A 23,935-nucleotide genomic window follows, 5' to 3' on the forward strand; every position below is an offset into this window, starting at 1 on the left:
CAAAACAAAGCTCAACTCAGCAGAGTGAACATAAGGTATTAACTGCCTCCCCCCCAGTCAGGTCCACCCATTTCTCCAGGAAGGTGCTGGCATTTTGGGGAAAGAGGCCAGGACAACCCCTGCCTGGGGGCAGAGACATTTGAGCATCAGTATTTTATTGCAAAGACTAATTACATTGCTGTGTACAAGTCACACTGGGCAGTGTGTCCTTCATTGAAGTGGTACAAAATACATATGGTACAGCCAGTCCCTCCAGTGACACTGGGCTGCTGGGGACACTGGTGGGAAGGGAGGGGACAGTCCCAGGGTAGGCAGGAGCTGGCAGAGGGAATTTGGTGCCCAAGGGAAGGGGCTGGGCTTTGGGCAGGGTGGGAGGCAGGAGGCTGCCCCTGCGTCAGGGAGCCAGGAGCTCCCATCATGTGCAGCAATGGGCAGTGAGGACACAGGGCTGGGGAAGCCACACTCACACCCAAGCAGCCTCTTCCCCACCTGGTGCCAGGGACCTGCAGCCCACCTCCTGTCACCAGCCCTGGCCCCTGGAGCGTGGTCCTTCTCCTGGAGCTGAGGAAGGCACCGAACCCACCTGGCAGCTCTGACGGACGGGAAAGAGAAAAGATCTGCTGGAATGAAGCACTTAAAAAACAGAGATAGAGCCAGGAGCAACAAAAGGTCCCCCTTTGGTTAGTGTTTCCTACAATGATTAAAACAAGCAACTGCCCCTGCTCGAGCAACTAGCGGTAGAAATTTGGGAGGGGGGGACTGGCAGGGTCTGCACCCCATGAGCACAGCAGAGCAAAGCTGCTGCTGCTGCCAACGTCCCTCCCAGCAGCCTTAAATACCAGGGTGGGGACAGGAGAGGGACTGGGCTGCAGGGCAGGGGGAAGCTGGATTAGTAAAATGTACAAGTTTGCCTCTTCTATTTACAACCAATAAATACTGAAAAAAAAAAAAATCAGTAAACCTTTTTGTTTTATACAAAAAAAAGTCTCATTGCTGCTTCTCCCATGGTCAGTGTTTGAAAAAGTCTGGTTAAAGCCCAAGGTGAGTGGCACTTTCTGAGGGTCAGGCAGTGGCAGCCGGGGCACCCAGAGCATGCTGAGCTCTCCAGCTCCTCGCTCGCCCACGCAGACCCAAAATCTCTTATTTACACGAGTTCAGAACTTTGCTCTCCTCCCCCTCGTTAGGCTGGCAGCGCTGGGGGCACCGCCCGAAGCTTCCCCCGACGGCAGAAGAGACACTGGCATTTGATCTTTGGTGCAAGTTTGAACACGGGCCATTCCAAGTCCAGCTGGAGGAAGCGCTGGATCGGGAGAGGAGCGAGACCACGCAGGCTTCCAGCTGTGGTGAGCACAGGACATCCACTCCCTCACGGCACAGACACAGCCCTCCTCCACAGGGCTGCATCTTCCCAGCCCGGGGCATCCGTGGCTTCTCCCAAGGGAAGGACGGGCGGAGATGTGCGGTGGTGGCGATGCCGGCTATCCCAGGGAGGAAAGACGTGGAGGTAACCACCAGGAAAGCTGGGGAGGAGAGCACTGCGCCGGGTGGGAGCCTGTGCAGCCCCAGGGTGGTGGCTCGTGCTCTGCTCCTGTCCAACGGCCCCTCTGTGAGTCGCCGCTCCCCGGCTCGCTCGGACACAAGGCACCTACGGCAGAGGCGGGCTCCAGCTCTGGGCTGGCCGGGGCTGGACGAGTGGCGCACCGTGGAAGTTTTAAAAAATAAAACAAACAAAAAAAAATAGAGATATCCCCCCGCTGCTGCCTTCCTGGGTAGGAAAAAAAGACCTGATTGGAATGGGGGCTTGTGCAGAGAGAGGCAGAGGCCGACACCAGTTGTCCAACAGCCCGGCTCGGTGCGGGAGGAGGGGGATGCACGGCCGTGCCCCCAGGCGGGGGTCGCTCCTCTCCCGTGCAGGGTGGCACAAGGACCGGCCGCGGCCAAGCCCGGAGCAGCCTGCCCCCAAGGCCCCGTCGGTGATGGGTGGCAGTGGGGCTGAGGCTAGAAGATGCCCTTGGCGATCTTCAGGCCTTTCTGCTTCATCCTGGGCAGGGTGGAGCTGGAGCCGTGCTTGATCTTCACCCCCTTGGAGAAGCCCCGCTTCTTGAGCACGAAGTCGTAGTTGGCAGCGGAGTTCATGGCGTAGAACACGTTGGCGTTGTCGGGGATCTTCAGCTCTGAAAGTGAGCAAGGATGGGGGTCAGTCAGGCACCCTGTCCCTGAAAGGGACCTGAGAATTGTCCCCCTCAGTGTCACCTCCCAGCCCAGCTCCGACCTGATGCTGCCCAAGCTGCAGGGCTGCCTGGCCCCAGGAAAGCCGCCCCCACCCCAGCACACACCTCTCTCCTCCGAGATGATCTGAACAAGCTCGTAGTCCTCAGGCCGGTCCCCGTCCAAGTTGTGCTTGGCCATGGCCTTGCGAATAACCACTGGGGTCTTGTCCTGGCTCGTCACCTGTGAGCCCAGAGCTTTATTAGCCCAGAACACTGCAAAAGCCTCCCTCCTACTAGTGCCTCCTCCCAAAACAAGCCATGCCTGCATCCAAGCAGGACAAGCCACCCCTCCCTGTCACCACGGGGCCCTGTACTAACCAGGATGCTCTTGTACATGTTGCCATTGTCCACAGCCAGGCTGACACGGATGATGCAACAGTCGTCGACCTGCTGGTTGTAGAGGGGCAGCGAGAGTGAGGAGTAGCTGGAGATGCCGGAGACCGAGCGCTTGTGTGTGCGGGAGGCTGTCACCGGCGTGGAGGAGACGGAGGAGGAGGAGGCACTGCTGGAGCCTGAGCCGATGCCTGACGTGTCCAGGGAGGAGAGGGAGGTGGATTCCCAGAACTGGAGGGCAGGGAGGAGAGGGGATGCGGAGGACACAGTGGGTTTAGCTTCTCCATCGGCCACAGACGGGGCGTACCAGCGCTGGGGGAGGGAGGCCAGAGGGATCTCACTGACCTGTGACAATGGGGGACCGACACAACTACAGCCACCTGAGGCACGAGAGCCTTGCCACGCTGCCGGAGCAGCAAAGGGCAGGGGCCTCCCTAACCCCGGCGAGTCAGAAACAGCCCCTAGGACCCCCACCTGCCCCCCCAGCCCCAGCACTGGGGCAGAGGTGGGGCGGCCCCGACACGATGGCTGCACCTGCCTCAAGAGGCCTGGACCCCAAGAGGTGCCATGTACCTTCTTCTCCTGGCAGTCGGGGGACTCGGGGATGAAGCTGATGTTGATCTCCTCCACGTCAGAGCTGCTGGAGCCGGCAGAGGTGACACTCACCGAGTCGGTGGCGTCCCCACTGCACAGGTACTGCCCACACTTGAGCTGGTCGAAGGATTTTGAGTGGGAGCTGCCGCTGGCGCAGGGCTCGGTGCTCGGCGGCTGCCGGCTGCCAGGAGAGACGTGGGGCAGGTCAGAAGGGAGCAGGGTGAGGGCGCATTTGGCTGGCAGGGCCACCCCCAACTCAGCCAGAGATGCCCCCCACCTCCCCCTGGGACAGGCAGACTCACTCGCTCCATCGCTTGATGATGCCCGTGTTCTTCTTTGCCTTCAGCGTGTTGCTGGCTGACTCTGACAGCGGCTCGATCTCACACGACAGCCCATAGCTGGGAGGGGAGAGAGGGTTTGAGCTCTCTGTGCTTCCACAAGCACCAAGGAGGCAGAGCAGGGAGTGGAGCGCAGAACAGAGTGGTGGGACCTCCCGATGCGCCAGAACGGTCCCAGACCCCACTCACTCACCTCTCGGCCTCGCTGAGCCGCTCCAGGCTGTGGAACCAGTCCACGAACTGGTCCTCCTGCGTGAAGCTGTAGTTATTGCAGGCTGACTGAAGCAGCTTGATCTGGGCAATGACTTCAAACTCCTGTGGCAAAGGGAAGCCATGAAACCACATCTGTTTTCCAGCCCCAGCCTCCTGCACAGACAGCCCAGCCCCATGCATGCGGGCAGGTATGAAAGACCAGAATCCCCTCCCCAAAAGTGAAGAACATGACAGTAAAAAAAGGACAGAGATCCACCCCAAAGTGACTGCCACAGCCTGGGCTTGCACCAGGTCAGCCTCCTCCTCCCCCCCCACTGCTGTGTAGCTGCCAGAGCAAAGCTCTCACCTTCCTTCTCTTCTCAAAGTTGATCAGCCCACCCTGGAAAAAAGAAGGAGATGAAGGTCAGCATTGAGCAGGCAGAAAAATATTGCTCCCATCCCTCCCTGTCCCTGGCTCACTGTCACTGCAGTGTGGGTGTCCCTGCCAAGGAAGTGGCCCAATTCCACAGGCTGACAGAAGTGGATGTGCAGTGTCAGATACAGGATGCAGTGTTGGGTACAGGATGCAGTGACCGATACAGGACACACGGGGGACCAGCTCTCCTTTTATCAGCCCAGGCACTGGGAGGAAGGCAAGGAGGGGAGGATAGGGAGGAGGTACATACATCCAGGAAATCCTTCATGGCGGTGTCGAGCATCACCAGGTCCGTGAGGAAGGTGCCAAGGTAGGGAATGGTGCCCTGCATCACGCCCTGTGGGGACGGAAGGGACAGCAGGGTCAGCAGAACTGGGACCAGCCTGGGCAGACGCCGGGGAGGGGGCACAGGGGTGGCCCTGCCACACTCACCATCTCTCGCTGCTGCTGCTGCCGCTTCTGAGCCCTCTTCGGGTTGATCTCCAAGGTGGCAAATTTGGATGTGCCCTCCTGGATGGTGGGGAGAGGTGGGGATCAGTGGGGATCAGCACAGGTGAGAAATTGCACTAATATCTGTTAGCTAAAATTCACACCCACTTTTATTGGTACAACTTTCCTTGCAGAGGGAAAGAGGGATGAGGGGAAGAGGAGGAAATCAAAGCTGTTTTATGGCTCAAAGGGAGGAGAGGCTTAGTGAATAGGAACTGCTGCTCTCATTTCCAGCTCTGTGTAAATGCCTCCTCAATGGGATGTTTTGTTCCCTTTTGCATTTTGTGTCCTCTCATCCCTCAAATCAGAGCTGGACTGGGATCTGTGGAGAGGCTCCACACGCAAGAAGGACATTTTTGCTGCAGCCTTTCACCAATCCCACCACCCCACCTGGAATCAAGAGGACTTTGCACCGGGCTGTTAAAATGCAGCTGCCTCTGGAGAGAAGCTGTCACCTGGTGCTCTGGATCCCATCCCACTGCTTATCTCTGTTTGCTAAATTGCTCTGCCAGCTTCAGGCAATGAGCTTTGGGTGGAGAAGCAGAAAGCCTGGCCTGGTCCAAAACCCCTGCCTGCTCCCCAGACTTGGCACGCCCATGTCTGCGACTCCAGCAGCTCTGCCAGGGCTTTATCCTTGTGGCTGGAACACTGTGGAAACTTCTGTCAGCATCAGCCTAAGCTCCCTGCCAGAGACAGGGTGACGTGGGTGCTGCTTCCCCTTACCTTAATGAGGAGCTCCCGGCTCAGAGAGTGGTTGTTCTCGTCGGAGAAGATCTCTGAGAGCTCATGGAATGTGCGGAAGCTCTCCCTGCTCAGGGGGAAACAAGGGGAAAAGTCAACAATGCTGCCACAGTGAAATTTCCTCCTCGGGCTCCCTTCTGCTCACCCAAATGACCCCAGTTATGTTCACAGCTCTAGCTGGGCCTTGCTGTTTGGGAGCTATTCCAGGGTGTTTCACACAGAGGAAGGGAAAGTGATGATGCTTTTATTTTCTCGCCCTCCTTAGGTCCCTGACACCTCACACTGGTCCCTGGGTTTTGGGCACACTGCAATGCTGGAGCTGAGATGATCCCATTTAAACATTCAAGGGCCAGAGCATGACCTTCCCCTTGGAGCCTCCCAGCACCCCCAGGAGCCGCTTACCGCAGGACCTCATCCCAGGTCTTCTTCAGCCGGTGGACGGCGTTGCACTGCAGGGCTGAGAGGATGGCTCGGAGGGAGGAGAAGTTCTTCAGGATGCGGCACTCCTGGGAACAAGGAGATGACAGGACTCAGCGTTAAAAAGAGCTCAAGGATCTGCTGTGATTCCAGCACAGCAAAACCTCAGCCCTCGGGCAGAGGTGGGAGGTGAGCTGTCCTACCCGAGCCACCTCGATCCACCGCTCCACCACTTTTGCCCTCTGCTGTGGCTTCAGGGACCGGTCCCCGAGGCACGTGGCAATGACACAGTTGGCCACACTGTTGAACTGGGAGACCGTGGCGCGGATGGTGGGAGCCAGGTGCTCTTTGCCCTTCTTGTCTCGCTGGGACCAGATGCAGCCCAGGCAGTGGTAAGGCACCACTTTCTTAAACAGCTCCTGGAAGAATAAAGGGATGAAGATGGGTCTCTTCGGGTTCACTGGGAAGAGAACAGGGCAGGAGGAAAAATGGATGGAAAGAGCCAGGTCTGTGTCCAGAGCACCATCGACCTGGTTGTTGAGTGAATACTCACAGCGTCCATCAGTGTGAACTGTTCTGCCACCATCTCTGGGGAGAAGGAGAGGAAATCTGGCTTCCCATCCCCAACCCCGTTCTCCTCCGTCAGCTGGAAGGTGCAGCTGCCATGGTCCACAGCTGTAGGAGACAGGGTGAAGCTGAGCACTGCAGAGCTGCCACAAGCTGGGGTCCACACCGACCCACACCAGTCCCCTGTGGGCACCCACATCCCACCTCCCAGGCTCTTAATTCCCACCTGGCTTCACACCTCGAGAAACGAGGCTCAGATAAAAGGATAGTCATTTTAAACCTGGGTGCAAGTGTCTACAGAGGATTAAAGGCAGATTAGCTAATCCACTTAGAAATCCCACTTCTGGTGCAGCTGGATTAGCTTCCCAACGTACCTCCATGTAAACACAGGCAGGGTTTATGAGTGTCCAGCCATGTGGCAAGACCAGAGGTTCTGGAGACCCTCAATGCCAACAAGTAGCACTTCTCCCTTCACCTGCAGCCTCAAATGACCCCCTACACGCAGGGGAAAGGAACCCACCTTCTGCCTCGGACTCGCTCTTCTCCTGCTGCTGGAACTGGGCCAGCAGGATGCGGGCCCGGCGCTCCAGGTCGGAGCCGGGGATGTTGTGGCGCACGTAGGAGATGAGCTGCTTGAGGCAGGTGAAGTCTGGGGGCTTGCGGAAATCCTCTGAGTACTGGTCCAGCCAGGCCCCCAGGATGGAGGAGATGGTGCTGCAGGGAGGGGGAAAACACGGGCAAAACCTGAGTGAGAACCAGGTGCCAGGAGAAACCTGTGTGCGCCCCCATGAACCCCAGGCACACCTCTGGGAAAACACATCCCTTTGTAGCAGAACCAAAACACCAGAGCCACCCACAGCACAGTCACTTACTTCTTCAGCTCCATCCTCTCGTCCACAGCGTGCCTGGCATGGTCCCCATTCACCTGCACGTGGAGTTTGCCATATCTGGTGGGGCACAGAGAGGAGACAGTGAGCACCCTGGACTCAGCTGCCTCTCAGTGCTGCCTCTTCTCCCCCCACATCACCCCCAGCTCTGCCAGGGGTGAGGATGAACCTCCTACACAGTGTCCTGCTCCCCCCTCCTCTAAAACAAGCCCCCATATTACAGGAAGAGGGAAGCAGCCAGCACTGGCCACCTCACAGAGGGATATCAGCTGGAAGAGCTCCAGCTCTCTGGGAAGTGGTGTCCTCCCTGCTCTGCCCCAAAACCTCCAAGCAGATGGAGTTCTGAGAAGCCATCAGCCCTCCAAGGCATTGCAGCAGAAGGTGCTGGGGCTCTCTTGGCCGAGGGGGTTCAGACACCAACCACCCACAGCTGTGTTTTGGGGTTCAGGGCAGCCTCACCTGTTAAGCAGCAGGTCCAGCACTTGCTTGGTGGTGGCAAAGGCCCGGTAAGTGCACAGGAAGATGGTGACATAAGTGGAATCATTGCCCTTGAAGGCTGAGACCAGGTACTCCACCAGCTTCTCCAAGGTCCCAGCTTTTATCGTCCGCACCTTACACGTCTCATAGAGGTTTAGGGCTGACTCATTCTCAAACTGCCAGGACAGGAGCAGAAGTCAGTGGGCTGGGTGAAGACAGACACCACCAAGTGCAAAGCATTCCCACCAGCTTCACAAGGCTCAGGTCTAGGCTGGGACCACAGTGCCTGGGGCTCTCCTAACTGGGAAAGGGAAGCTGGGTCTCCTCGGACACCAAATATCAGCAACCCAGCTGAGACAAGCATTTGGGAAATCCCAGGAGAGGCCTCAAGGTTGCCAAAATCTAGATGTAAATCAGAGTTACCCTATTTTGCCAAATGGGGCTACAGATTGTTTCCCCTGTGCCCCTTCCCACGGGGCAGAGGTCAGTGGGTGCTCCCATTCCCTGCTCCCAAATTAATACATGCTTCCTGTGGCCTGGAAACCTCTTAAACCCCCAGCTTACCCCCAGCCATCGCTGCCCTTTGTTGGCCGTGTGATGGAGCTGCACTTTCCGGAGTGATATGCTGTAGATCACACCATCCTCCAGCTCTTCTCCAATCTCCTGTGTGGAGCTCTGCATGGAAAGACAAGATACACCATGAGATAAGGAGAGCAAAGCGCAGCAGAGATGCTCCTGTGGCTCCTACAAGGCATCCCAGCAAGCAAAAGGCAACAGCAGGCAGACAGTAAGAGTCTCCCTGACCTGCTCAGAAACACAAACCCAGTGACACCAGTCTGGCCAGCTCAGCTCTGGGCCCATCTGAGCCTGCCCACAGCAGAGCCAGGACTTTGGGAAGCTGCTCTTGGTTTGCTCTTGGCTCCACTTCTCAGCCCTTCAGCAAAGTCAGGCTGTGCCAGTGCTTGGTGCCAGGCAGAGCATGGACCCCTCGCTGGGCAGCAAGGGGGGCAGTGAGAGCACACCCCATACCCAGCCCTGGCTGCCTCCCCCTTCCCAAGCCTCTGCCTTTCCCATAAGGTGACACTGCCACCTGCTCTGACTGTAATCTCAGTAATCTGTCCCTGCAGAACTGGGTACCTCTGTGCACTTCCCTAATAAATAATAACTGTCAAACCAAGCTCCCACCAGCTTTGGCAGCGCTGGGAGGCAGAAATCCAAGAGGAAGCTCAAAGCTGGGGGGGAAATCCCAGGGATCAGCATCAGGCACAGGGCACCTCTGGGCCACAGCCCAACCCAGCTCTGAGGCTCACATTTCTGCTCTGGGGGGTGGAGACCACCTAGAATTTGGTGAGGAAAGGGGTGATGCTTCTCGGGGCAGGTCCCTGGGCACGAACATCCCCCAGCACCACATGCCAGCACAGGGCTCAGGATGATTCGGTTCCCTCCTCCTCCTCCTCCTCCTCCTCCCTCACCACGCTCTGCTGAGTCAGTGCCTCTCTTAAGATGGTTTATCCAGATCCTTTTAAACACCGCGGGGATCTCCCCCGCCCTCCAGCCCCCACACCAAATGGTGGGACAGGGTCTGACACAAGGCAAAACCCACTGCTCAGCAGATCGAGAACATGCCCCAAGGCAATAAGCCGGTTAGCAGGGGGAGGTGACCACGTGCTGTGGGGCACAAGGACAAGTCTCCCCTGCATATCACACTGCCAGCCAAGGGCCAGAGCCAGCCCGTGGCTCTCCCTGCAACCGGCCCCTCCAGGACATAAAAATCCCTGAGCAGTGGCAACAACACAGGGCTTGCCAGGGAAGAAGTTGCTGTGGAGGGAGCCAGGATGGAGCCCCAGGAGCGATGCTGCTCCCTGCAAAAAATCCTGCTCCAAACTGCTCCCTGTGAACATGGGAACAGCCATGCCCAGGGCCCTCATTTCAGGCATCTCCCATCTCAAGAGACACGAGCAGAGCAGGACCCTGAGCTGATGGATCACATGTGCACCCACAGGCTCTTTACCCACCATCCTTTATCGTCACGGTCACAGCAGCGGCCACTGCACTGTTATCACACCCTGCTCAAGCCAGGGGCTGGTCATTAGCAAGGAATCAAGGCAGCTCAAAGAGCAAGGGGAAACTGGAAAAAGCCTCTCATTCATGGTTGTAATGAATGAGGGCAGAGAATCCCCCTGGGCAGGGTTACTGACTTTTTCACTTTCTGCTGAACCTGCTCTTCTCACTTCATGCCAGATTATGGAGAGGTTTGCTTTGCTGAAGCTCGAGGGATTGTGAGGCTCCTACCTCCAGCTCTGCTGTGAACATCAGAAGTCTTTCCCAGGATTCACTGGCTTCCAGACCAACCCTGACAGCACCTGCACAGGGCAGCAGACTAACAGACATCCTTCCTGACACCTGTGTCTGTCCCTCTCTTGTTCTGTGCTCTGGGATAAATTATGGCATAAATTTATGTTCCAGTACATTGCCTGGGGGACTGGCACAACCTTGGGAGAGAGCAGCTTTGTATTCACTCTGGATCAACCCCCTACAGTGATGGCACCTAATCAAGTTGGGCAAGTTGTCTTTCTTCCGCCTATAGATGCTGTTTCCAACAAAAAGGAAGAAAAGTCATAGATACACTTTCCAATTTGTCCACAGAGACCATCAAACCCTGGTGCCCAGAGTGATGTGACCCTCCAGAAATGACAGTGATGCCTCTTGAGCACACGAACCCATTACCCAAGAGGCAGTGATAGAGAAGGGGGATCACCACCAACAGGGCTTTCTTTACACCAGCTGTCCTGGGCTCTCTCTCAGTTTTAATCACCCAACCTGCATGTCAGCCCTACCCCGTGTATCTCCCAGTTATGCTGAGACTTTGGGCTGGAGGAAAGCTCTGGGTCCAGCAGAACCAGAGCCCTGTACGGTCTAACTCAGAAAAGAGACTTTGCTGGGCAGTTGTAAATCTCAGACACAAATATCTAAAAAAAAAAATTAGATGCCTGTTGACATGCAACTAAATTAATAAATTAAATCACATGGGAGGGCAAAACATCCCAGGATCAACCCATGAATCACTGGCAGCTGCTGTGCAACTACAGTGGAAAGTATTGCAGGGGTTTTGGCTCCGTACTTCGTGTCCCGTGCAGGGGATACGCCCCATTTTGATGTGCGTAGAAGCACATTTCGTTTCCTTCCCATATTCAAGATTCATTCATTTTTTGTCCTGCTGACTTGTGCGATATCCCACGAAGTTCCCCCTTTGCAAACCACACACGAAGGCCGCGGCTTCCCAGCGGTGTCTGCACCAGGCCCACGCCAAGAGCCAGCCGAGCTGCTACACTGGCACATTCTAAAATTTGGCTATTTATATTCTGCGTGAGCTTCCTCTTTCCTACGGCTGCTGCTTCTCCAAGATGCTGATTGTGCATTCCGCGCGTTGGTTAAAAACCAACGAAGCAAAAAGAAGCAGCGGCAGGACGGAGCCAGTGAAGCCCCACTCCCAACACCTGCACCAAAGGCACGTTTCTCCTTCTGCAGATGAGGAGGTGGGGTGGGAGCAGGGCTGGGAGATGCTCAAAACCTTGACCTGTGGCTTATGTACGCACTGGCCACCAATGCTGCAGCTCTGACACTCACAGTGGGATTTCCAGCAAGTCGACCAAAGCTGACTGCCTTCAAAATGGTCTCTAAAGAGACAGAGAAGTGCTGGTAAATATTACTGCAACAGTCATTCCTCCCCACTGCCTGCCTTACACGTTTGCTGGAATTTTCTGCCCCTCATAGCAGAAGGAAACATGAGTCAGGCTCAGTCAGCACAACCACAGCCTGGTGCCCACATGCAAACCCTCCTTCGTTGGTGCTCAACCTGGAGACCTGAGCACAAGACACAGTCCCTTCTGTTGGTACAAGAGATGAATCCAACAGCCCCATGCAGAGCTTTGAATGGCTGCAACATGATTCAGCAAAGTTTTTCTGTGAAAACACTAACTTTGAGCACATTGATGTTTATGGCATCTGCACCTTCCACCAAACTCATACGGACGGGACCTGGCACCCCAGAAAGTGAGATCCAACACACCCCAAGACGGGCATCAAAAAAAGGAAGACAGAAAATGAACATTTGACCGTGATTTCTCCAGCTCAGTGTGCAACCCTGCTCCTCTGCACACAGTAGGATAAAGGCCTCTGGATGGAGGGGCACAAGGAAAAACCACATGTTTAACTCAGGGGTATCAGACGCCCAATTGTGCAGAGCAGAGGCTTCTGCAGCAGCAGCCGTGAGTGAACTCTGCAGGAGTTCATCCCCTGAAATATGAGACCGGAGGTCTGCACCAGATGGCTGCCTGGGTTTGGGGACTGCCTCCTCCAACTGCAGATAGCCCCGGGCTGCCGGAGCTCCCACTGATGGTTCAAAGCCTTTGTGACTACACCAGGGAGGAATTCCCGCTCTGCTCAGTGCAATAAACTCCTCCACTGTCTGGTGAATGTTCTTGTACTCGGCGTGGTGTCAAACCCCACGTCTTCACATGGAGGTTTAATAAGGAGCTCTAAGACGTAGCCAAGGTTTGTGAGCCTGGAGGAAGGGAGTGAGGGACCATTGCAGAGCCAGGCAGAGCAGCAGGGACTCTGCCTTCGGCTCTTCTCGCCAGCTGAAGGGAGGGGAAAATGCAAAAGCCAAACAGCAAAGCAAAATATTGGCTAGGGATCTGCATTTTGGAAAGTGTTTGAGATCAGCCACGAAGGTGGTTTTAGTAAGACGAGAGGATAGTACAGGATTAAGTGTGACAGCATCCCTACACATTACACAGACAATTACCCAACAATTACCAGGTCTTAAGAGCTCTGGTCCCACGTGTCCTGGGTTAGTGCATTGGCCTCCAAAGGCGTAAAATAATGAACAGTTTGTGGAAAAAGGTATTAATTTCAGCACACGTGGAAGAGGCACAACTGCTCAAAGTGCTTTTACTGATGCTCCCTGGACAACAGCTGGTTTAACAATCAAGATATTCGTGTTACTCTGTTCCCTTTCAGTTGAGCTACACAAAATGCCTGTTCTGCACACAGGTACAACACAGAATCGAGAGTCTCTCTGCATCATGATTTCAAAATGCTGCTGCTATCAGCCATAAGAGAGAAAGCAGACACTAACCCTGCCCATGGAAAGCTGGGAATGTGTGCCTGCTGGGAATTAACAGTCCCACTGGCCAACGAGTCAAGAAAAGGTAGAGCTGAGCCTCCGATGTCACAAGGAGTTTCTCATTGAAGCTCCGCATTTGCACAAGGTTTGACAGAACCTGATGAAAGGTGGTAAAGCCAGAAACAGAAAGTGGGGGGTTTGTCTTTAGAATCCCCAGTGTTTTCTCAGAATAATCCCTTCCCACTCGCAGCGGGAAATTGGCCTTTCCGGAAACGAAAGGGCTCCACCACAGGCCATATCCTCCACTGCTGCCACCAGCCCCAGGTTAACTTTCATTTCGCCCTCGGGAGTAACCCCTGAACCCATGCAACGAACAGCAGAGAGTCGGAGGCCTCTTATGTAAACTGAAGAGTACGACGTTATGTAAAAGGAAATAGGAAAAAAGTCACCCCCGGCGAGCGAAAGGAAAACAAGTGCAGTTCTGTGAAGCGAGATAAAGACCGCAAAAGCAGAAGCACCCCCTGTCCTGCGCATCCAAAATAAGCGCACGCAGCACAACACCCTTCCTCGTGGGGACTTCCAGGCAGAAAGCCCTGAGGTGGCTGTTCCCCCACGGCTCTGCCGCTCAGGATCGGCTGCTCCTCGCACTCATCAGCAGTTTTCTTCCCCCAGCCGTGCTCAGGAAGGCTACAAGGACTGCCCAAAGCTGGCGAGGAAGCTGCCAAACTTCCCCTGTATCCAGAGAAAGGAAAGGTGCCCACGCTGGTGCCTGCCTGTGCCAGTGACTCACGGCATGTCCTTTGGATTAGCAGCCCCACTGAGCACTTTTGGTCCCAAACACCATCCCAGCAACGGCCATGGTGGCACTGGGGTACAATGGTTCGCTCCAGTCAATGCCAGCCTCGAGCAAGTTGGTATCCCACTGCCTCCTTTCTCCCTGAGCCGTGTTCCTGTTGCTGCTGATGGAGCTCAGCCCCCCACCCGGGTGCTGCTCCCCATGTAGAGATGTTCAGCAGATAGACACAATTCCTTTGGGTTTTCAACACTCTCTGCCTTCCTGCCTGCCTCCCCCGAGCTGCTTCAAACCAGGACCGATTCCAACAGCCCATTAAAACACAAAAACAAAGGAGGAAACAGGAAAGGAACAGAAAAAGGGCCAGAAGCTAAACTTAAACCCTCCATGAAAAGGGGGTGGTTTTGCCAGGACACCAAGCCAGTGGCGACAGCTGAGGGCCTGTTCTCTCCCCATCAGCTGCTGGGCTCCACAGCTGGGCTTCCCTGATGCCCTTTGCTCTGCTTCAGGTGCTTCAGCACGGAAAGCTGTGCCCATAGGGAACAGCCCTGGAGCCGTGCATCACCCTGCACCACGTGCAGGATGGGGCAGAGAGGGAGGGCACATCACCTTTTATCTGCCTCTTGTGGGGATTCCCTCAGGGTTTGGGGCTCCTGAGACCGACAGCAGGTCTGACCCTGTGTCTGTGAGCCAGAGGAGTTACAGACAGTATCCAGAGGCAGCCTCCTCCACCCTCGTGGCTTAGGGAGAAGGGAAAGCTGCCGGATCGGTTACAAAGGCATCTTGTGACTCGCACGCAGTGAGTCAGTGGCTGGAGCCAGGATTAGGAGCTCAGCGCTCGGGTCCAGAAACGAGACAGAGCAGATACACAGGATTCCTCCCCCATTTGCTTCTGGTTTGCTTTTAAAGAAAACTAAGAGCCTTGCACATGTAGAGACGTTTTCGCTCTTTTTATGGTCTGGAAATCAAGAGTCAAAGACCTTCAAAGATCCTGCATGTCCACTCCATCCTCCCAGCCCTCAAGGAAAAGGATCAGGCCCCTGAGGTGGGGGGGGGAAATCAGCCTTGCTAGGGGGACTCCCCAGGGAAAAGCAAACTCCATCTGCAACAGGCAGTGCCAGAGGTGACTGGTTAACTCCAAACCCTGTGTTTCCTATGCCCAGGAGTAGAGAAATCCACCAGCACCTCCACCTAGACATTTGCATCCCATGTGAGAACACCACCAAGCAGGACTCCCTCATGTTCCCTACCAGGGACGTGCTGGGATGGGCTCCCTTTGCGGGCAGTGGAAGGTTAGGAGAAAACTGAGTGCAGCAGGTTTTGCTTCCTCTCTAAGTTGATGGCAAAAAGATCCGGCCGACACAGCAGTTCCAGCTCTTGCTCCACAGCCCTTGGCTCTGTGTTCGTGATCTCTCTGGCGTGTGCAGCATCCCTGCTCAGCACCATCCCCGCTCAGCACCGACGCCTCCGCAGGCGCCACATCGGGGCCCAGGGACACAGCTGGACTTCCCTCACAGAGCAACTGCCCACAGCCCGTGGGTAATTACTGGAAGTGAAACCAGAGTGACACAACCGGTGAAAACTGGCGTGTAAAGAAATTAATACGTATTGCTCTGTAAGGTTAAATAAAGATCGAGCGCCTCGTCCTAAGTCATTTCAGCTCAGAACAGAGGTCTGTGTTTTAACAAGGTGGAAGAGAAATGTCTGTAAAAAACATAACTGAAACAAGCCCAAGAAGTGATTTTTTTTTCTGGGTGTACAGAAGCACCTGTAAGTCACGTGCAACATGACAGCTCCCCAGTGCCTTGTTCAAATGTGAATTAAAACATGGAGAGTGTCCTGAAGAGTTCAAGCCTACCTGACCTAACATTACTCTATCAATTCCACTGCTGAAACAGGGCCCTTGTGCACCAAGTGTGTTATTTCTGTGTCAGCAAAACTGCCACGTGTATTGGCAAATGGATAGTGATGAGGCTGGCATTTGGAGCTGATGTTCCTTGAAACCAATTGGAATGGTCACCCCTAAAATGTCAGTTGTGTCTTAACACACATTAACCAGGACACACAGACTTGTTCATTGCAGCAACTCCAGGGCAATAGTTGTCCCTCGCATTGTATCACAACCTGCAAGCAAGTGCATCTTCCCAAAAGTCAAGTCTTTACGCTCCCAGAGACACAAAACCTTGAATAAATATTCTCCAGCTCTCAGCTCAAAGCCAATGTGCCAGTCCAGACTGTGCCAGCCAAAAAAATTAATTTTAAGTAGTACCAGCTGCAATAAAACCAGGCTCTTTTGTCAAACCTGCCCCTTGCCCTGGCACGTACACCCTGCACAAACGAAGTGCACACCTGGGCACGCTCCTGCAGCATGAGCAAGGTGGGATATGCAGAAAGGGCAAAGATACAATCACAGCTGCAGCAACTGCCAGGTGGGAAACACCAGCCCAGCCCCAGGAGGTGGCTTTCAGCCCCCCATGCCATGCTGAACCATCCCACCGGCCCCACGGTGACCTTCCCAGGGAGTTTTATCACACACTATTCCCAAGCAGCCTGGCTAAGCTGTAAATGGCTGCCTGTGCAGTCACTCGCCTGCTGCAGCTTGCAGAGAGGAAAAGAAAGCCAAGTGCCATCTTTCTGGAATTCTGAAGGAGCACAGATCGGGGTGGACAGGCTGGAGGCTGTCCAAGAGCCCTGTCTGGTCCCAGTCTGGCAGATGGCAACTGCGCCGTCACCTTTCGCTTCCACCCGAGCGAGGTTCATCTCGATGTAGCTGAGACGTATCCATAGCTCCGACAAGCTGAACCAAAATAAACCCTCGTGAAATAAATGTGTCCACCCATGTGTGTTTACTCTGCCTGACGTCAACTGACATTCCCTCCACTAAACCTGGTGCCATCGAAGCGTGGGCGAAGATGACAAGCCCAGAGCTCTCGGGGGAAGAGGGGGGGGCTCCCTAAAATCCCATCGCCACAGCGATGTGCAGAAGAGGATGCCCGGGGGGGCTCCACATGCCGCCAGCCCACCCTGACCCTGGAGCAGGGCGCTCTCCCAGCCGGTTCAATGGCACCACTGTGCTGCCCGGGGCCGGAGCGGGGCTCGCAGCGCCGGTGGCACAGGGACGGGCTCGGCGGATGGCTCCGCTCTTTGTGTGCGTGTCTGCACCAGGGTGACCCAGTAAACAGCTGAAGCAGAGAAAATGCAGGAACAATCCAGTGCGGGGAGGCAGCGAGGGGCTGCCGGTGAAAGGACGGGAGGAATAAATGCGAGGCTTTGTTCTCCGGTCGTGCCCCCCGCGCCCAGCTCCCACCCCGGCCAGGATGACGTAGGATTTCTCCATTTGCTGCCGGCCGTGCGGAGATCCAAGCTCAGCCTGGCTCGTCCCAGCCTCCTCCTGACACCCGCAGCCCCAGTGTGTCCCAGCACATCCCAGCTGCGGGTGTCAGGACATCCCTTGGCTCCAGGGAAGGGCTGGGAGAGATTCTCCCCTTGCATGGTACCCTGATAGTTGTTCCCCTCCCTCGGGCGCCTGTGGGAAGCTGGAAGGGAGAGAAGCAGTTTTGCTTTGTAATCAAGAAAATCTCACCTTGAGAGCATTACTTAAATAGGTGTCAACGAGGCAGGAGGTGCTAAGTGAGCAGGCACAGGACAGGTGTCAACAAGCCGACACCTGGGGGGTCTGCAATCAGGATGCTCAGGCAACTCCGTGTGATTTCCACAGCTGAAGTAACTGAGAATTTAAGATTAACTGGCACCTTTAGGGAGAAATTAACTGGGGAAAAAAAAATAAAAATCCAGCTGTTGACAAGTGCCTGAGCACACACATGCCAGGAGCCCCAGCAGGGAGGTCCTGCCCCGAGTGCTGGGTGTGCCAGAGCCTGTGGCACAAGGAATGTGGGCGCCCTGGCAGCCGGGCTGGTGGGATGAATTCCCTCTCCAGACCCTCAGCCCTGCACTGGAGGTGAGGGCTCACCCCTGGACCATGTTGGAGCATCAGCCAGGGCAGGACCAGCAGGCAGCCAGCCCTCCCTCAGGTATCAGCCAAACCCTGGGGGTGCAGGGAGGCAGCTTCACACAGGGTTGCTCCACTCACCCGCTCTGACTCAGCACAGACTTTTGGGACCACCACTTAAGACACAGCCCTTTTCCAGAGACAGCTGATGATGAAGACAAACCAGTGCCTGCAGCAGCCCATCTGTGCCTGCTCAGGGACCCTGGGCATCGGGATTTCAACCTGGCACTGGGTCATCCAGGCATTTGCAGGCAAACATTCCCTCATACTCTTTCACAGGAGCTAAAACACCACACGGGTGAGCCTGTTCCTCCTGGCCATGGCACTCTGGTGAGCCAGTACAGGCACGCTCCCACCCCGACTCGTCTGTTCCTGCCACCCTGCCCTGTTCATCCTCTGGGATTACCAGCCACAGGTGAGCATCCCTGCAGTTCATCCTCTCATTTAATAAAGTGATTTGGGGGAACACACCATGGGATACCCAAAAAGCTGAAGTGCACAATGACCACAAGGCAGCATCAATGCAAAGAGGGTAGAGGTGCCCACCTTCCTTTCCTTTGACAGTGCCTGGATAAGACAGGTCAAGCCTCCAACAGCCCCAATCCTCCCAGAGCTGAGTAACACGCTAACATCCATGGGAATGAGGGTTGGGAGAGACGGAGTTTGTGGAATACCCACCCCCCAAGAAGCACCTCGGGGAATAAGTGTTTGTTATGACACTGGTATGAGCCATAGCTACGCTCTGAGTCACCCCAGTGCTCGAGGGAGGGACCAGCCAGGCCTGTCCTGGTGCCAGCTCTCGCTGTTGCAACCGGGACTGAATCGAGCAAACCACATTGTCTGAAAATCCAGTAATCCCAGTGCCAGTCACCAGCAACGGGCACCGCCAACGCATTGCTCAGCAGGAGCATCTGACCAGCAGAACTGCAGCTGGGACCAAATGCCCATTAAAAATATCATCAAAAGCCAACAAATAGCAACATTTGGAGAAAAGCTGGGCTGCTTAAAGATCAAAAACCAACCCAAGCATTGGCCTTGAACAGTGCACAGTGATCGCTGGGGTCGCAGCATGGGAGGACTGGGGGTGACACCATCAGCCCCAGCTCACACCTCCCACATCCTCCAGCTCCTGCTGCTCCAGTGCACAGAGCCAGACCTCACTGGCAGCAGGCCACCAGCTGAGCCTTTCAGACAGGTGTCTGAGCAAAATCTCTGAAGTTTTGGCCTAAACTGGATGATGAGGTCCTGAACCCCCCAACCACACAAAGGTGTGCGTGCTCCAGCATCCTTATTCACTTCCCAGGGCTGAGCTTTCACCCTGCCAGTCCCAGGCAACGTGCTTTGCTTTGCCCAGCTTGGCTGAACGATGGTTTCCTGGAGTTTGTTCCAGCTCTAAGAGGCGAACCCAAAGCAAACACATCATTTCACAGAGGAACACGCTGGCTGGAGCAGGGAGCCCGGGGCAGGCTCTCGGCTTGTGAGTCTCCATGGAGACCCAACCACTGCAAAGAGCAGGGAAAGGGTGCGTGGTTTTGCTCCATCACATGAAAAGAAGTTCTGGTAAGACGGGTAGTGAGGCCTTTGAAAAGCAGGTTTCCACACAAGCCCTGGGCTCAGCTGCTGTTTGCTGAAGTGTGGTAAGCAGAGTGCAAAGCCGCTCTAAAAATAATGCCTCAGCATTCCAGATGAAGTTGCCTCTGCTGAGTTTCCTCTCCAATCTGCCCTGTTTGCAAGTTGGACCAACTTTTTTTCCTCCCCTGTCAGCTCTGAGGACTCGGCTGGTGCCTGGCAGCCAGAGCCACCTCCATCCTGTCTCTGGGGGTGTCACCAGGCAGCTGTGCCCACTGGCACCCAGCACCCCACGTGTGGAGCAGGAAAACGCCCTTTCCCGTCCCAGCATGTTTCTGACAGCAGGGCTCATGGAAATACCAACTGTGTAATGAAAACAAACCCGCTGCTGCAGAGCTAAGCAAGTGAAACAGGCCACACCATGTGCCCCTGCGTGTGCTTAATCTCCACTGACATTTAGCTGTCGAATAACTTCTGACCCTCAGGTAGAGAGAACTTGGCATTATCTAACGTGGAAGTGCTGCCCTACAAGAACCTGTGCCAACAGAGCCCCGGGAACGTAACCAAAAACTGGAGAGATGATTTGCATAATGTCACAAAAACAAACCAAACAAAATCAGGTGGAGAGGGACAGAGGTTTTGGGTGCTGCAGTCACCACTTCACTGCACCAAAGGAGACCAATGTTTGCTCACTGCAGCCCACACAACCACATGGCCCAGGCACAGAATTAGGAAAGGACCTTCCTGACACCTCTGGGAGAGCTGCTCCTAGTTGTTAAAGAGAACAAAAGCCCTTCTGCAAACTCTAGATGACCCCTGAGCCCAGCTACCTCTGTGCCAGCCTGTGAGCCCAGAGCAGCCCTCACACCTCTGCCCCTCTGCAATCCCCTCCCCGTGACTCCCTTCAGACGGCCAACCTGCAAGCCTGGGGAGCAGCTGGGATTACTGGGATTAGTGCTCCATGCCAGAGCTCCCTTCCCCTAACGACTCAGGAGCAAAGTCCAAATGCATCTTTATTGGAGCTGCGTGAGCCAGGAGGGCTGGGGCTGCTGTGAGGGCAGGTGAGTCCCCACACGGGGAATGAGACAAACTGACAACTCAAGTATCCAAACAATGGGGAATGAGACAACCGAGGTATCCAAACATCAAAGTCCTTCCCTTGCTGCTGGGTTTCCCAGGCAGGCACATGCTGCAGCCAGAGGCTGCCACACAGTTTCAGTGTGATGCTTAACATGTCCCCCCTCCTAAGAGCCCTCGTGCCAGCCCCACCTTTCAGCCTACAGGTGCTTCTCTCTGCAGAACGAAGGTCCCACAGACCCCTGGAGCAAAGGCACACATTTGGGAACAGCCAGGGATGCTGCCCTGGGATCTAACCCAGCGCTGTGCACACTAACAGCACAGGATGAACGCATCGATCTGGGGAAGGTACAAGTACTAAAACTCAAAGTCTCTCTCTCCAAGGCCTGAGAAATGTTTCAAACCCCCAAAACTCCCTCACCAAGACCCCACAGGTGCCGTCCCACCAAAGCAATGCACGGACTCTGACCTGCCATGAGCTGTGCTGGAGCCCCTCGGGCCCCCCGCCAGCAGCTCAGCCAGCTTTGTATCCAAATCCTGCTCCTTAGCAACCACATTTTTTCCCCCCTCTTGCTGAGTCCGTGGGAGATGAAGAAATATTTGAGAACTGAAACAGCCCTGCTGCAAGGATATATTTAAATAAAAGGAACATGCCCGCTTGAAAGCCGGTCATTAGGCAGCTCTGGAGATAACGGCCTTAGAGAAAGTGTGAGCAGGGGATACCCAGCCTTTAAATGTGGTCTAGAGTGACCTAAATAAGCTCTCTGTTCCTTCAGTTCCACATCCCTGGGGGACACAGCGGATGGCAATTAGAGAGCTCGGAAGGGTGATGGAGGAGCTGCTGGTGGTGAAGCCCTTCCTACAGCCAGACTGACCACGGTGGCCCTAAAAGCAGATCATGCTCTGGCCCTAATTGTGGGGTGGTCACAGCCAGCCCAGCTCTCAAACAGTGGTGGGTTCCGGCTGAGCAAGACCCATCCCTGCAGGCATGGCCAGCCTGATGCTCCTTTTGCTCATCACACCCCAAAGCCAGGCACAGGGAAGCAGGGAAATACTCCAAGACTGCATTTAGTTGCTCCTGCCTGTTGATCCCACCCTAATAGCCATGAAACAGAGGGCTGGAGTGGAGGAATAGTGTGATCTGGGGGGGGCTTGAAGCACCCTGAGCTGCAGCACAGGACCTCCTGCCTCCCCCACTGCAGGGAGCCCTGGGAGCAATTCCAATGCACAGGAGTGGCCTGGGGAGGGTGTGGGGGGTGTCCCATTCAGCCTGTGAATAAACAAAGATTTCAGTTTCCTGGGTTGCCAGTCTGGGACTAAATCCACTAAAACCTCAGCGAGATCCCAGCATGGGGATTCCCAGCCCTATGGAAACATGGCATGGCAGCCTCTGAGTAACACAGTTCTTATACAAACACATTTAGAAGCCTCTCTCCAACTTCTCTCCGACCATATCAAATAATAATAAAAAATCCCTCCCACCTCTGTTATTCCCACTGTGCATCAGCCACCAACAACCAGCATCTCAGCCTGCTCCCGGCCTCACCTCCGGCTCCAAACCTCCCTGGAAGTGAGCCAGAAGGTAGGTCCCCATCCAAGAAATACCAACAGATGATGTTCATCAGGCAAATTGCAAGGGACATATCAGGTTGTGCCTGGGGGAGGAGAACAGGCTGGGAGAAAAGGATCTTATTCCGAAGGCACCATAGGAAGCTAAAAGAAAATGGCTTTTAAGAGATATCTTTGCCCCTCCCTCCCAGCTGTAAAGAACAAGCACTGACCTCCGAGGCATTTGGGCTGAGCCATTCAAGTTTTCAAGGATGCATTTAGCAGCTGAAAATCTAATTGTTCAGAAAACAAACAGAGCCAGAACAGCAAGGACAGGAGCTTTTTTTATAAGCGTCAGCCCAGCCTTGTCTAGAGGCTCAGCAACATCAGCTTCATGAAAGTTTCAGTCTGTGTCATCTGCAGTGGTGTTTAGGGCATGCTTGGCCAGCAGGACCAGGAGAAGGGCCACAAAATTCGCTTTGTGGCTCCTGCTGGACAGGAAGGATTGACACTCACTGCTGATTTGGGGCGGACTGGAACTGGAAAGGTCAAAACAAAAGATCTGCAAAGCTGCTCTGTCAATCAGAGCAGTTGAGACAGTTTAAATTTTCCATCCCCTGTGGTTAAAATCACGGCAAGAACACTTGGCTCAGGTGGCCAGGAAGCCTCCGAGTGATGCCTGGTGATCGATACTGTTGCCGCGGGATACAGGCAAAGTCTTCCCTGCTGACATCCACAGGGGCCCAGCAAGGAGCAGAGAACGAGATCCACATTCCCTGCAACCTGCCCAGCAGCTTTCCAGGGATCCTCTATTCCCTGTGGGACCAGACTGTCCACCCATGAGTTGGCACAGCTCTGCCGAAACCAGCTCTGTCCCAGTGCCGGGAACACGGTGAGCCCGCGGAGCACAGATCCCTCTGGCAGAGGTGGCAGCACCAGGCTCCCACTGCGGACCCGAGGCCATCATCAGGGCTTGGCAAAAACACTGATGGTCTCTGGAGGTTTTCCTGTTCAAATAATCTGCCTTCTCCTCTCAGCATGCATCCTGCAGAGTAACTCTACCCGAGGATCACAGCCACGCCAGGCTCCTGCCACCACAGTTGTCACAACGCTGACACTTTTTTCCTTTCCCCAGTTGTGAACCGAACATGATGGAGGTTTATCAGCTCTCTGAGCATCCCAAAGCTGCTTGGGCAGCCATGGGTCACCATATACCCCTCTGGGATGCCCCTTTTCTTGCCATCACTTGCAAATGGATGGTACAGAGAAAGGAGGAATTTGTCTGCAAGTTGTTCAGGGCTGGGAGGAAAGCCTGAGCCATCAGATGCTGGGACTGTGATCTGACCATTACACAGCACAGATCATGTACAGCCCAGAACAGAAATCTGGGCAAAGACAACTTCAGAGTAGGTCTGGCTGGCAGTCCTGTCTCTGTGCCATGCTCGGGTGAGCAGGGGTTTGCTCAGTGCCAGTGAGGGCCAAGCAAAGCCTCCCTCAGCCCTGGTCACTTTTCCTTCACAGCCCCCAAGATGATGCCAAACCCTCTCCTGACCACCAGAGCCTCCTCCAGCCGGGATGCACAGGGGCTTGCTGGGGTGTGTGGGGGCTGCATGTGCCAGGCAGGCTCTCCCCTGGGATGAGAGGAGCTGCATCACCCCCTCTTTTCCTCCCCCCTCCTCTTGCTCTCCCTGCCAAAAGCGCGGCCCCTCAGCCTCCCGGAGCGCCGCGGGCCGGCAAGGCTGGACTTCCTGCCAGGCATAACACGAACCAGATGATGTTCTCCAAACGATGTCAGTACGCCCACCCCCAGGAGAGAGCAGCAGGGAGGGGAGAGGGGGGAAAAATAAGCTGGATGGAGCTTTCCTGAACTCTCGGCAGAGCTGATGAGCCGCTGCCACCAGGCCAGAGGTGAACCGATACAGCCGGAGCCTGAGGTCATCCCTTCCTGTCCAAGGCTGACCAAGACTTCCCATCACAGGTTATGGGGTAGATTGTTTGGCACTGGGAGAAGGAGCCATTGCCCCTCAAAACACTGGCTGCCCTTGGCAGATATCTGCACAATAACTAAAG

General features: G+C 55.1%; 1 protein-coding gene across 6 annotated transcripts in view; it reads right to left on the bottom strand.

Moving 5' to 3' along the window:
- Positions 1-134: 134 nt before the first annotated feature.
- Positions 135-23,935, bottom strand: part of RALGDS (ral guanine nucleotide dissociation stimulator) — a 58,540-nt gene continuing 34,739 nt past the window's right edge. For 4 of the 6 annotated variants that reach the window (XM_027739602.2, XM_027739599.2, XM_039388417.1 and 1 more), the window contains exons 2-18: positions 8,306-8,416; positions 7,724-7,917; positions 7,250-7,324; positions 6,898-7,091; positions 6,364-6,485; positions 6,014-6,229; positions 5,796-5,899; positions 5,376-5,460; positions 4,596-4,673; positions 4,414-4,500; positions 4,095-4,127; positions 3,729-3,850; positions 3,500-3,595; positions 3,177-3,378; positions 2,589-2,948; positions 2,337-2,451; positions 135-2,174 (exon numbers count right to left, since the gene is read on the bottom strand). In XM_027739602.2, the coding sequence (XP_027595403.1) occupies positions 1,999-2,174; positions 2,337-2,451; positions 2,589-2,948; positions 3,177-3,378; positions 3,500-3,595; positions 3,729-3,850; positions 4,095-4,127; positions 4,414-4,500; positions 4,596-4,673; positions 5,376-5,460; positions 5,796-5,899; positions 6,014-6,229; positions 6,364-6,485; positions 6,898-7,091; positions 7,250-7,324; positions 7,724-7,917; positions 8,306-8,416 (2,370 nt within the window). In that variant the 3' untranslated portion in view covers positions 135-1,998. The remainder of the gene's footprint in view (positions 2,175-2,336; positions 2,452-2,588; positions 2,949-3,176; positions 3,379-3,499; positions 3,596-3,728; positions 3,851-4,094; positions 4,128-4,413; positions 4,501-4,595; positions 4,674-5,375; positions 5,461-5,795; positions 5,900-6,013; positions 6,230-6,363; positions 6,486-6,897; positions 7,092-7,249; positions 7,325-7,723; positions 7,918-8,305; positions 8,417-23,935) is intronic. The other 2 variants (XM_027739601.2, XM_027739598.2) reach the window with 2 other exon arrangements.

The sequence above is a fragment of the Pipra filicauda genome, unplaced genomic scaffold (assembly GCF_003945595.2).
Source record: "Pipra filicauda isolate LSUMZ 115617 unplaced genomic scaffold, ASM394559v2 scaffold121_size3267253_pilon, whole genome shotgun sequence".
Classification (NCBI taxonomy): domain Eukaryota; kingdom Metazoa; phylum Chordata; class Aves; order Passeriformes; family Pipridae; genus Pipra; species Pipra filicauda.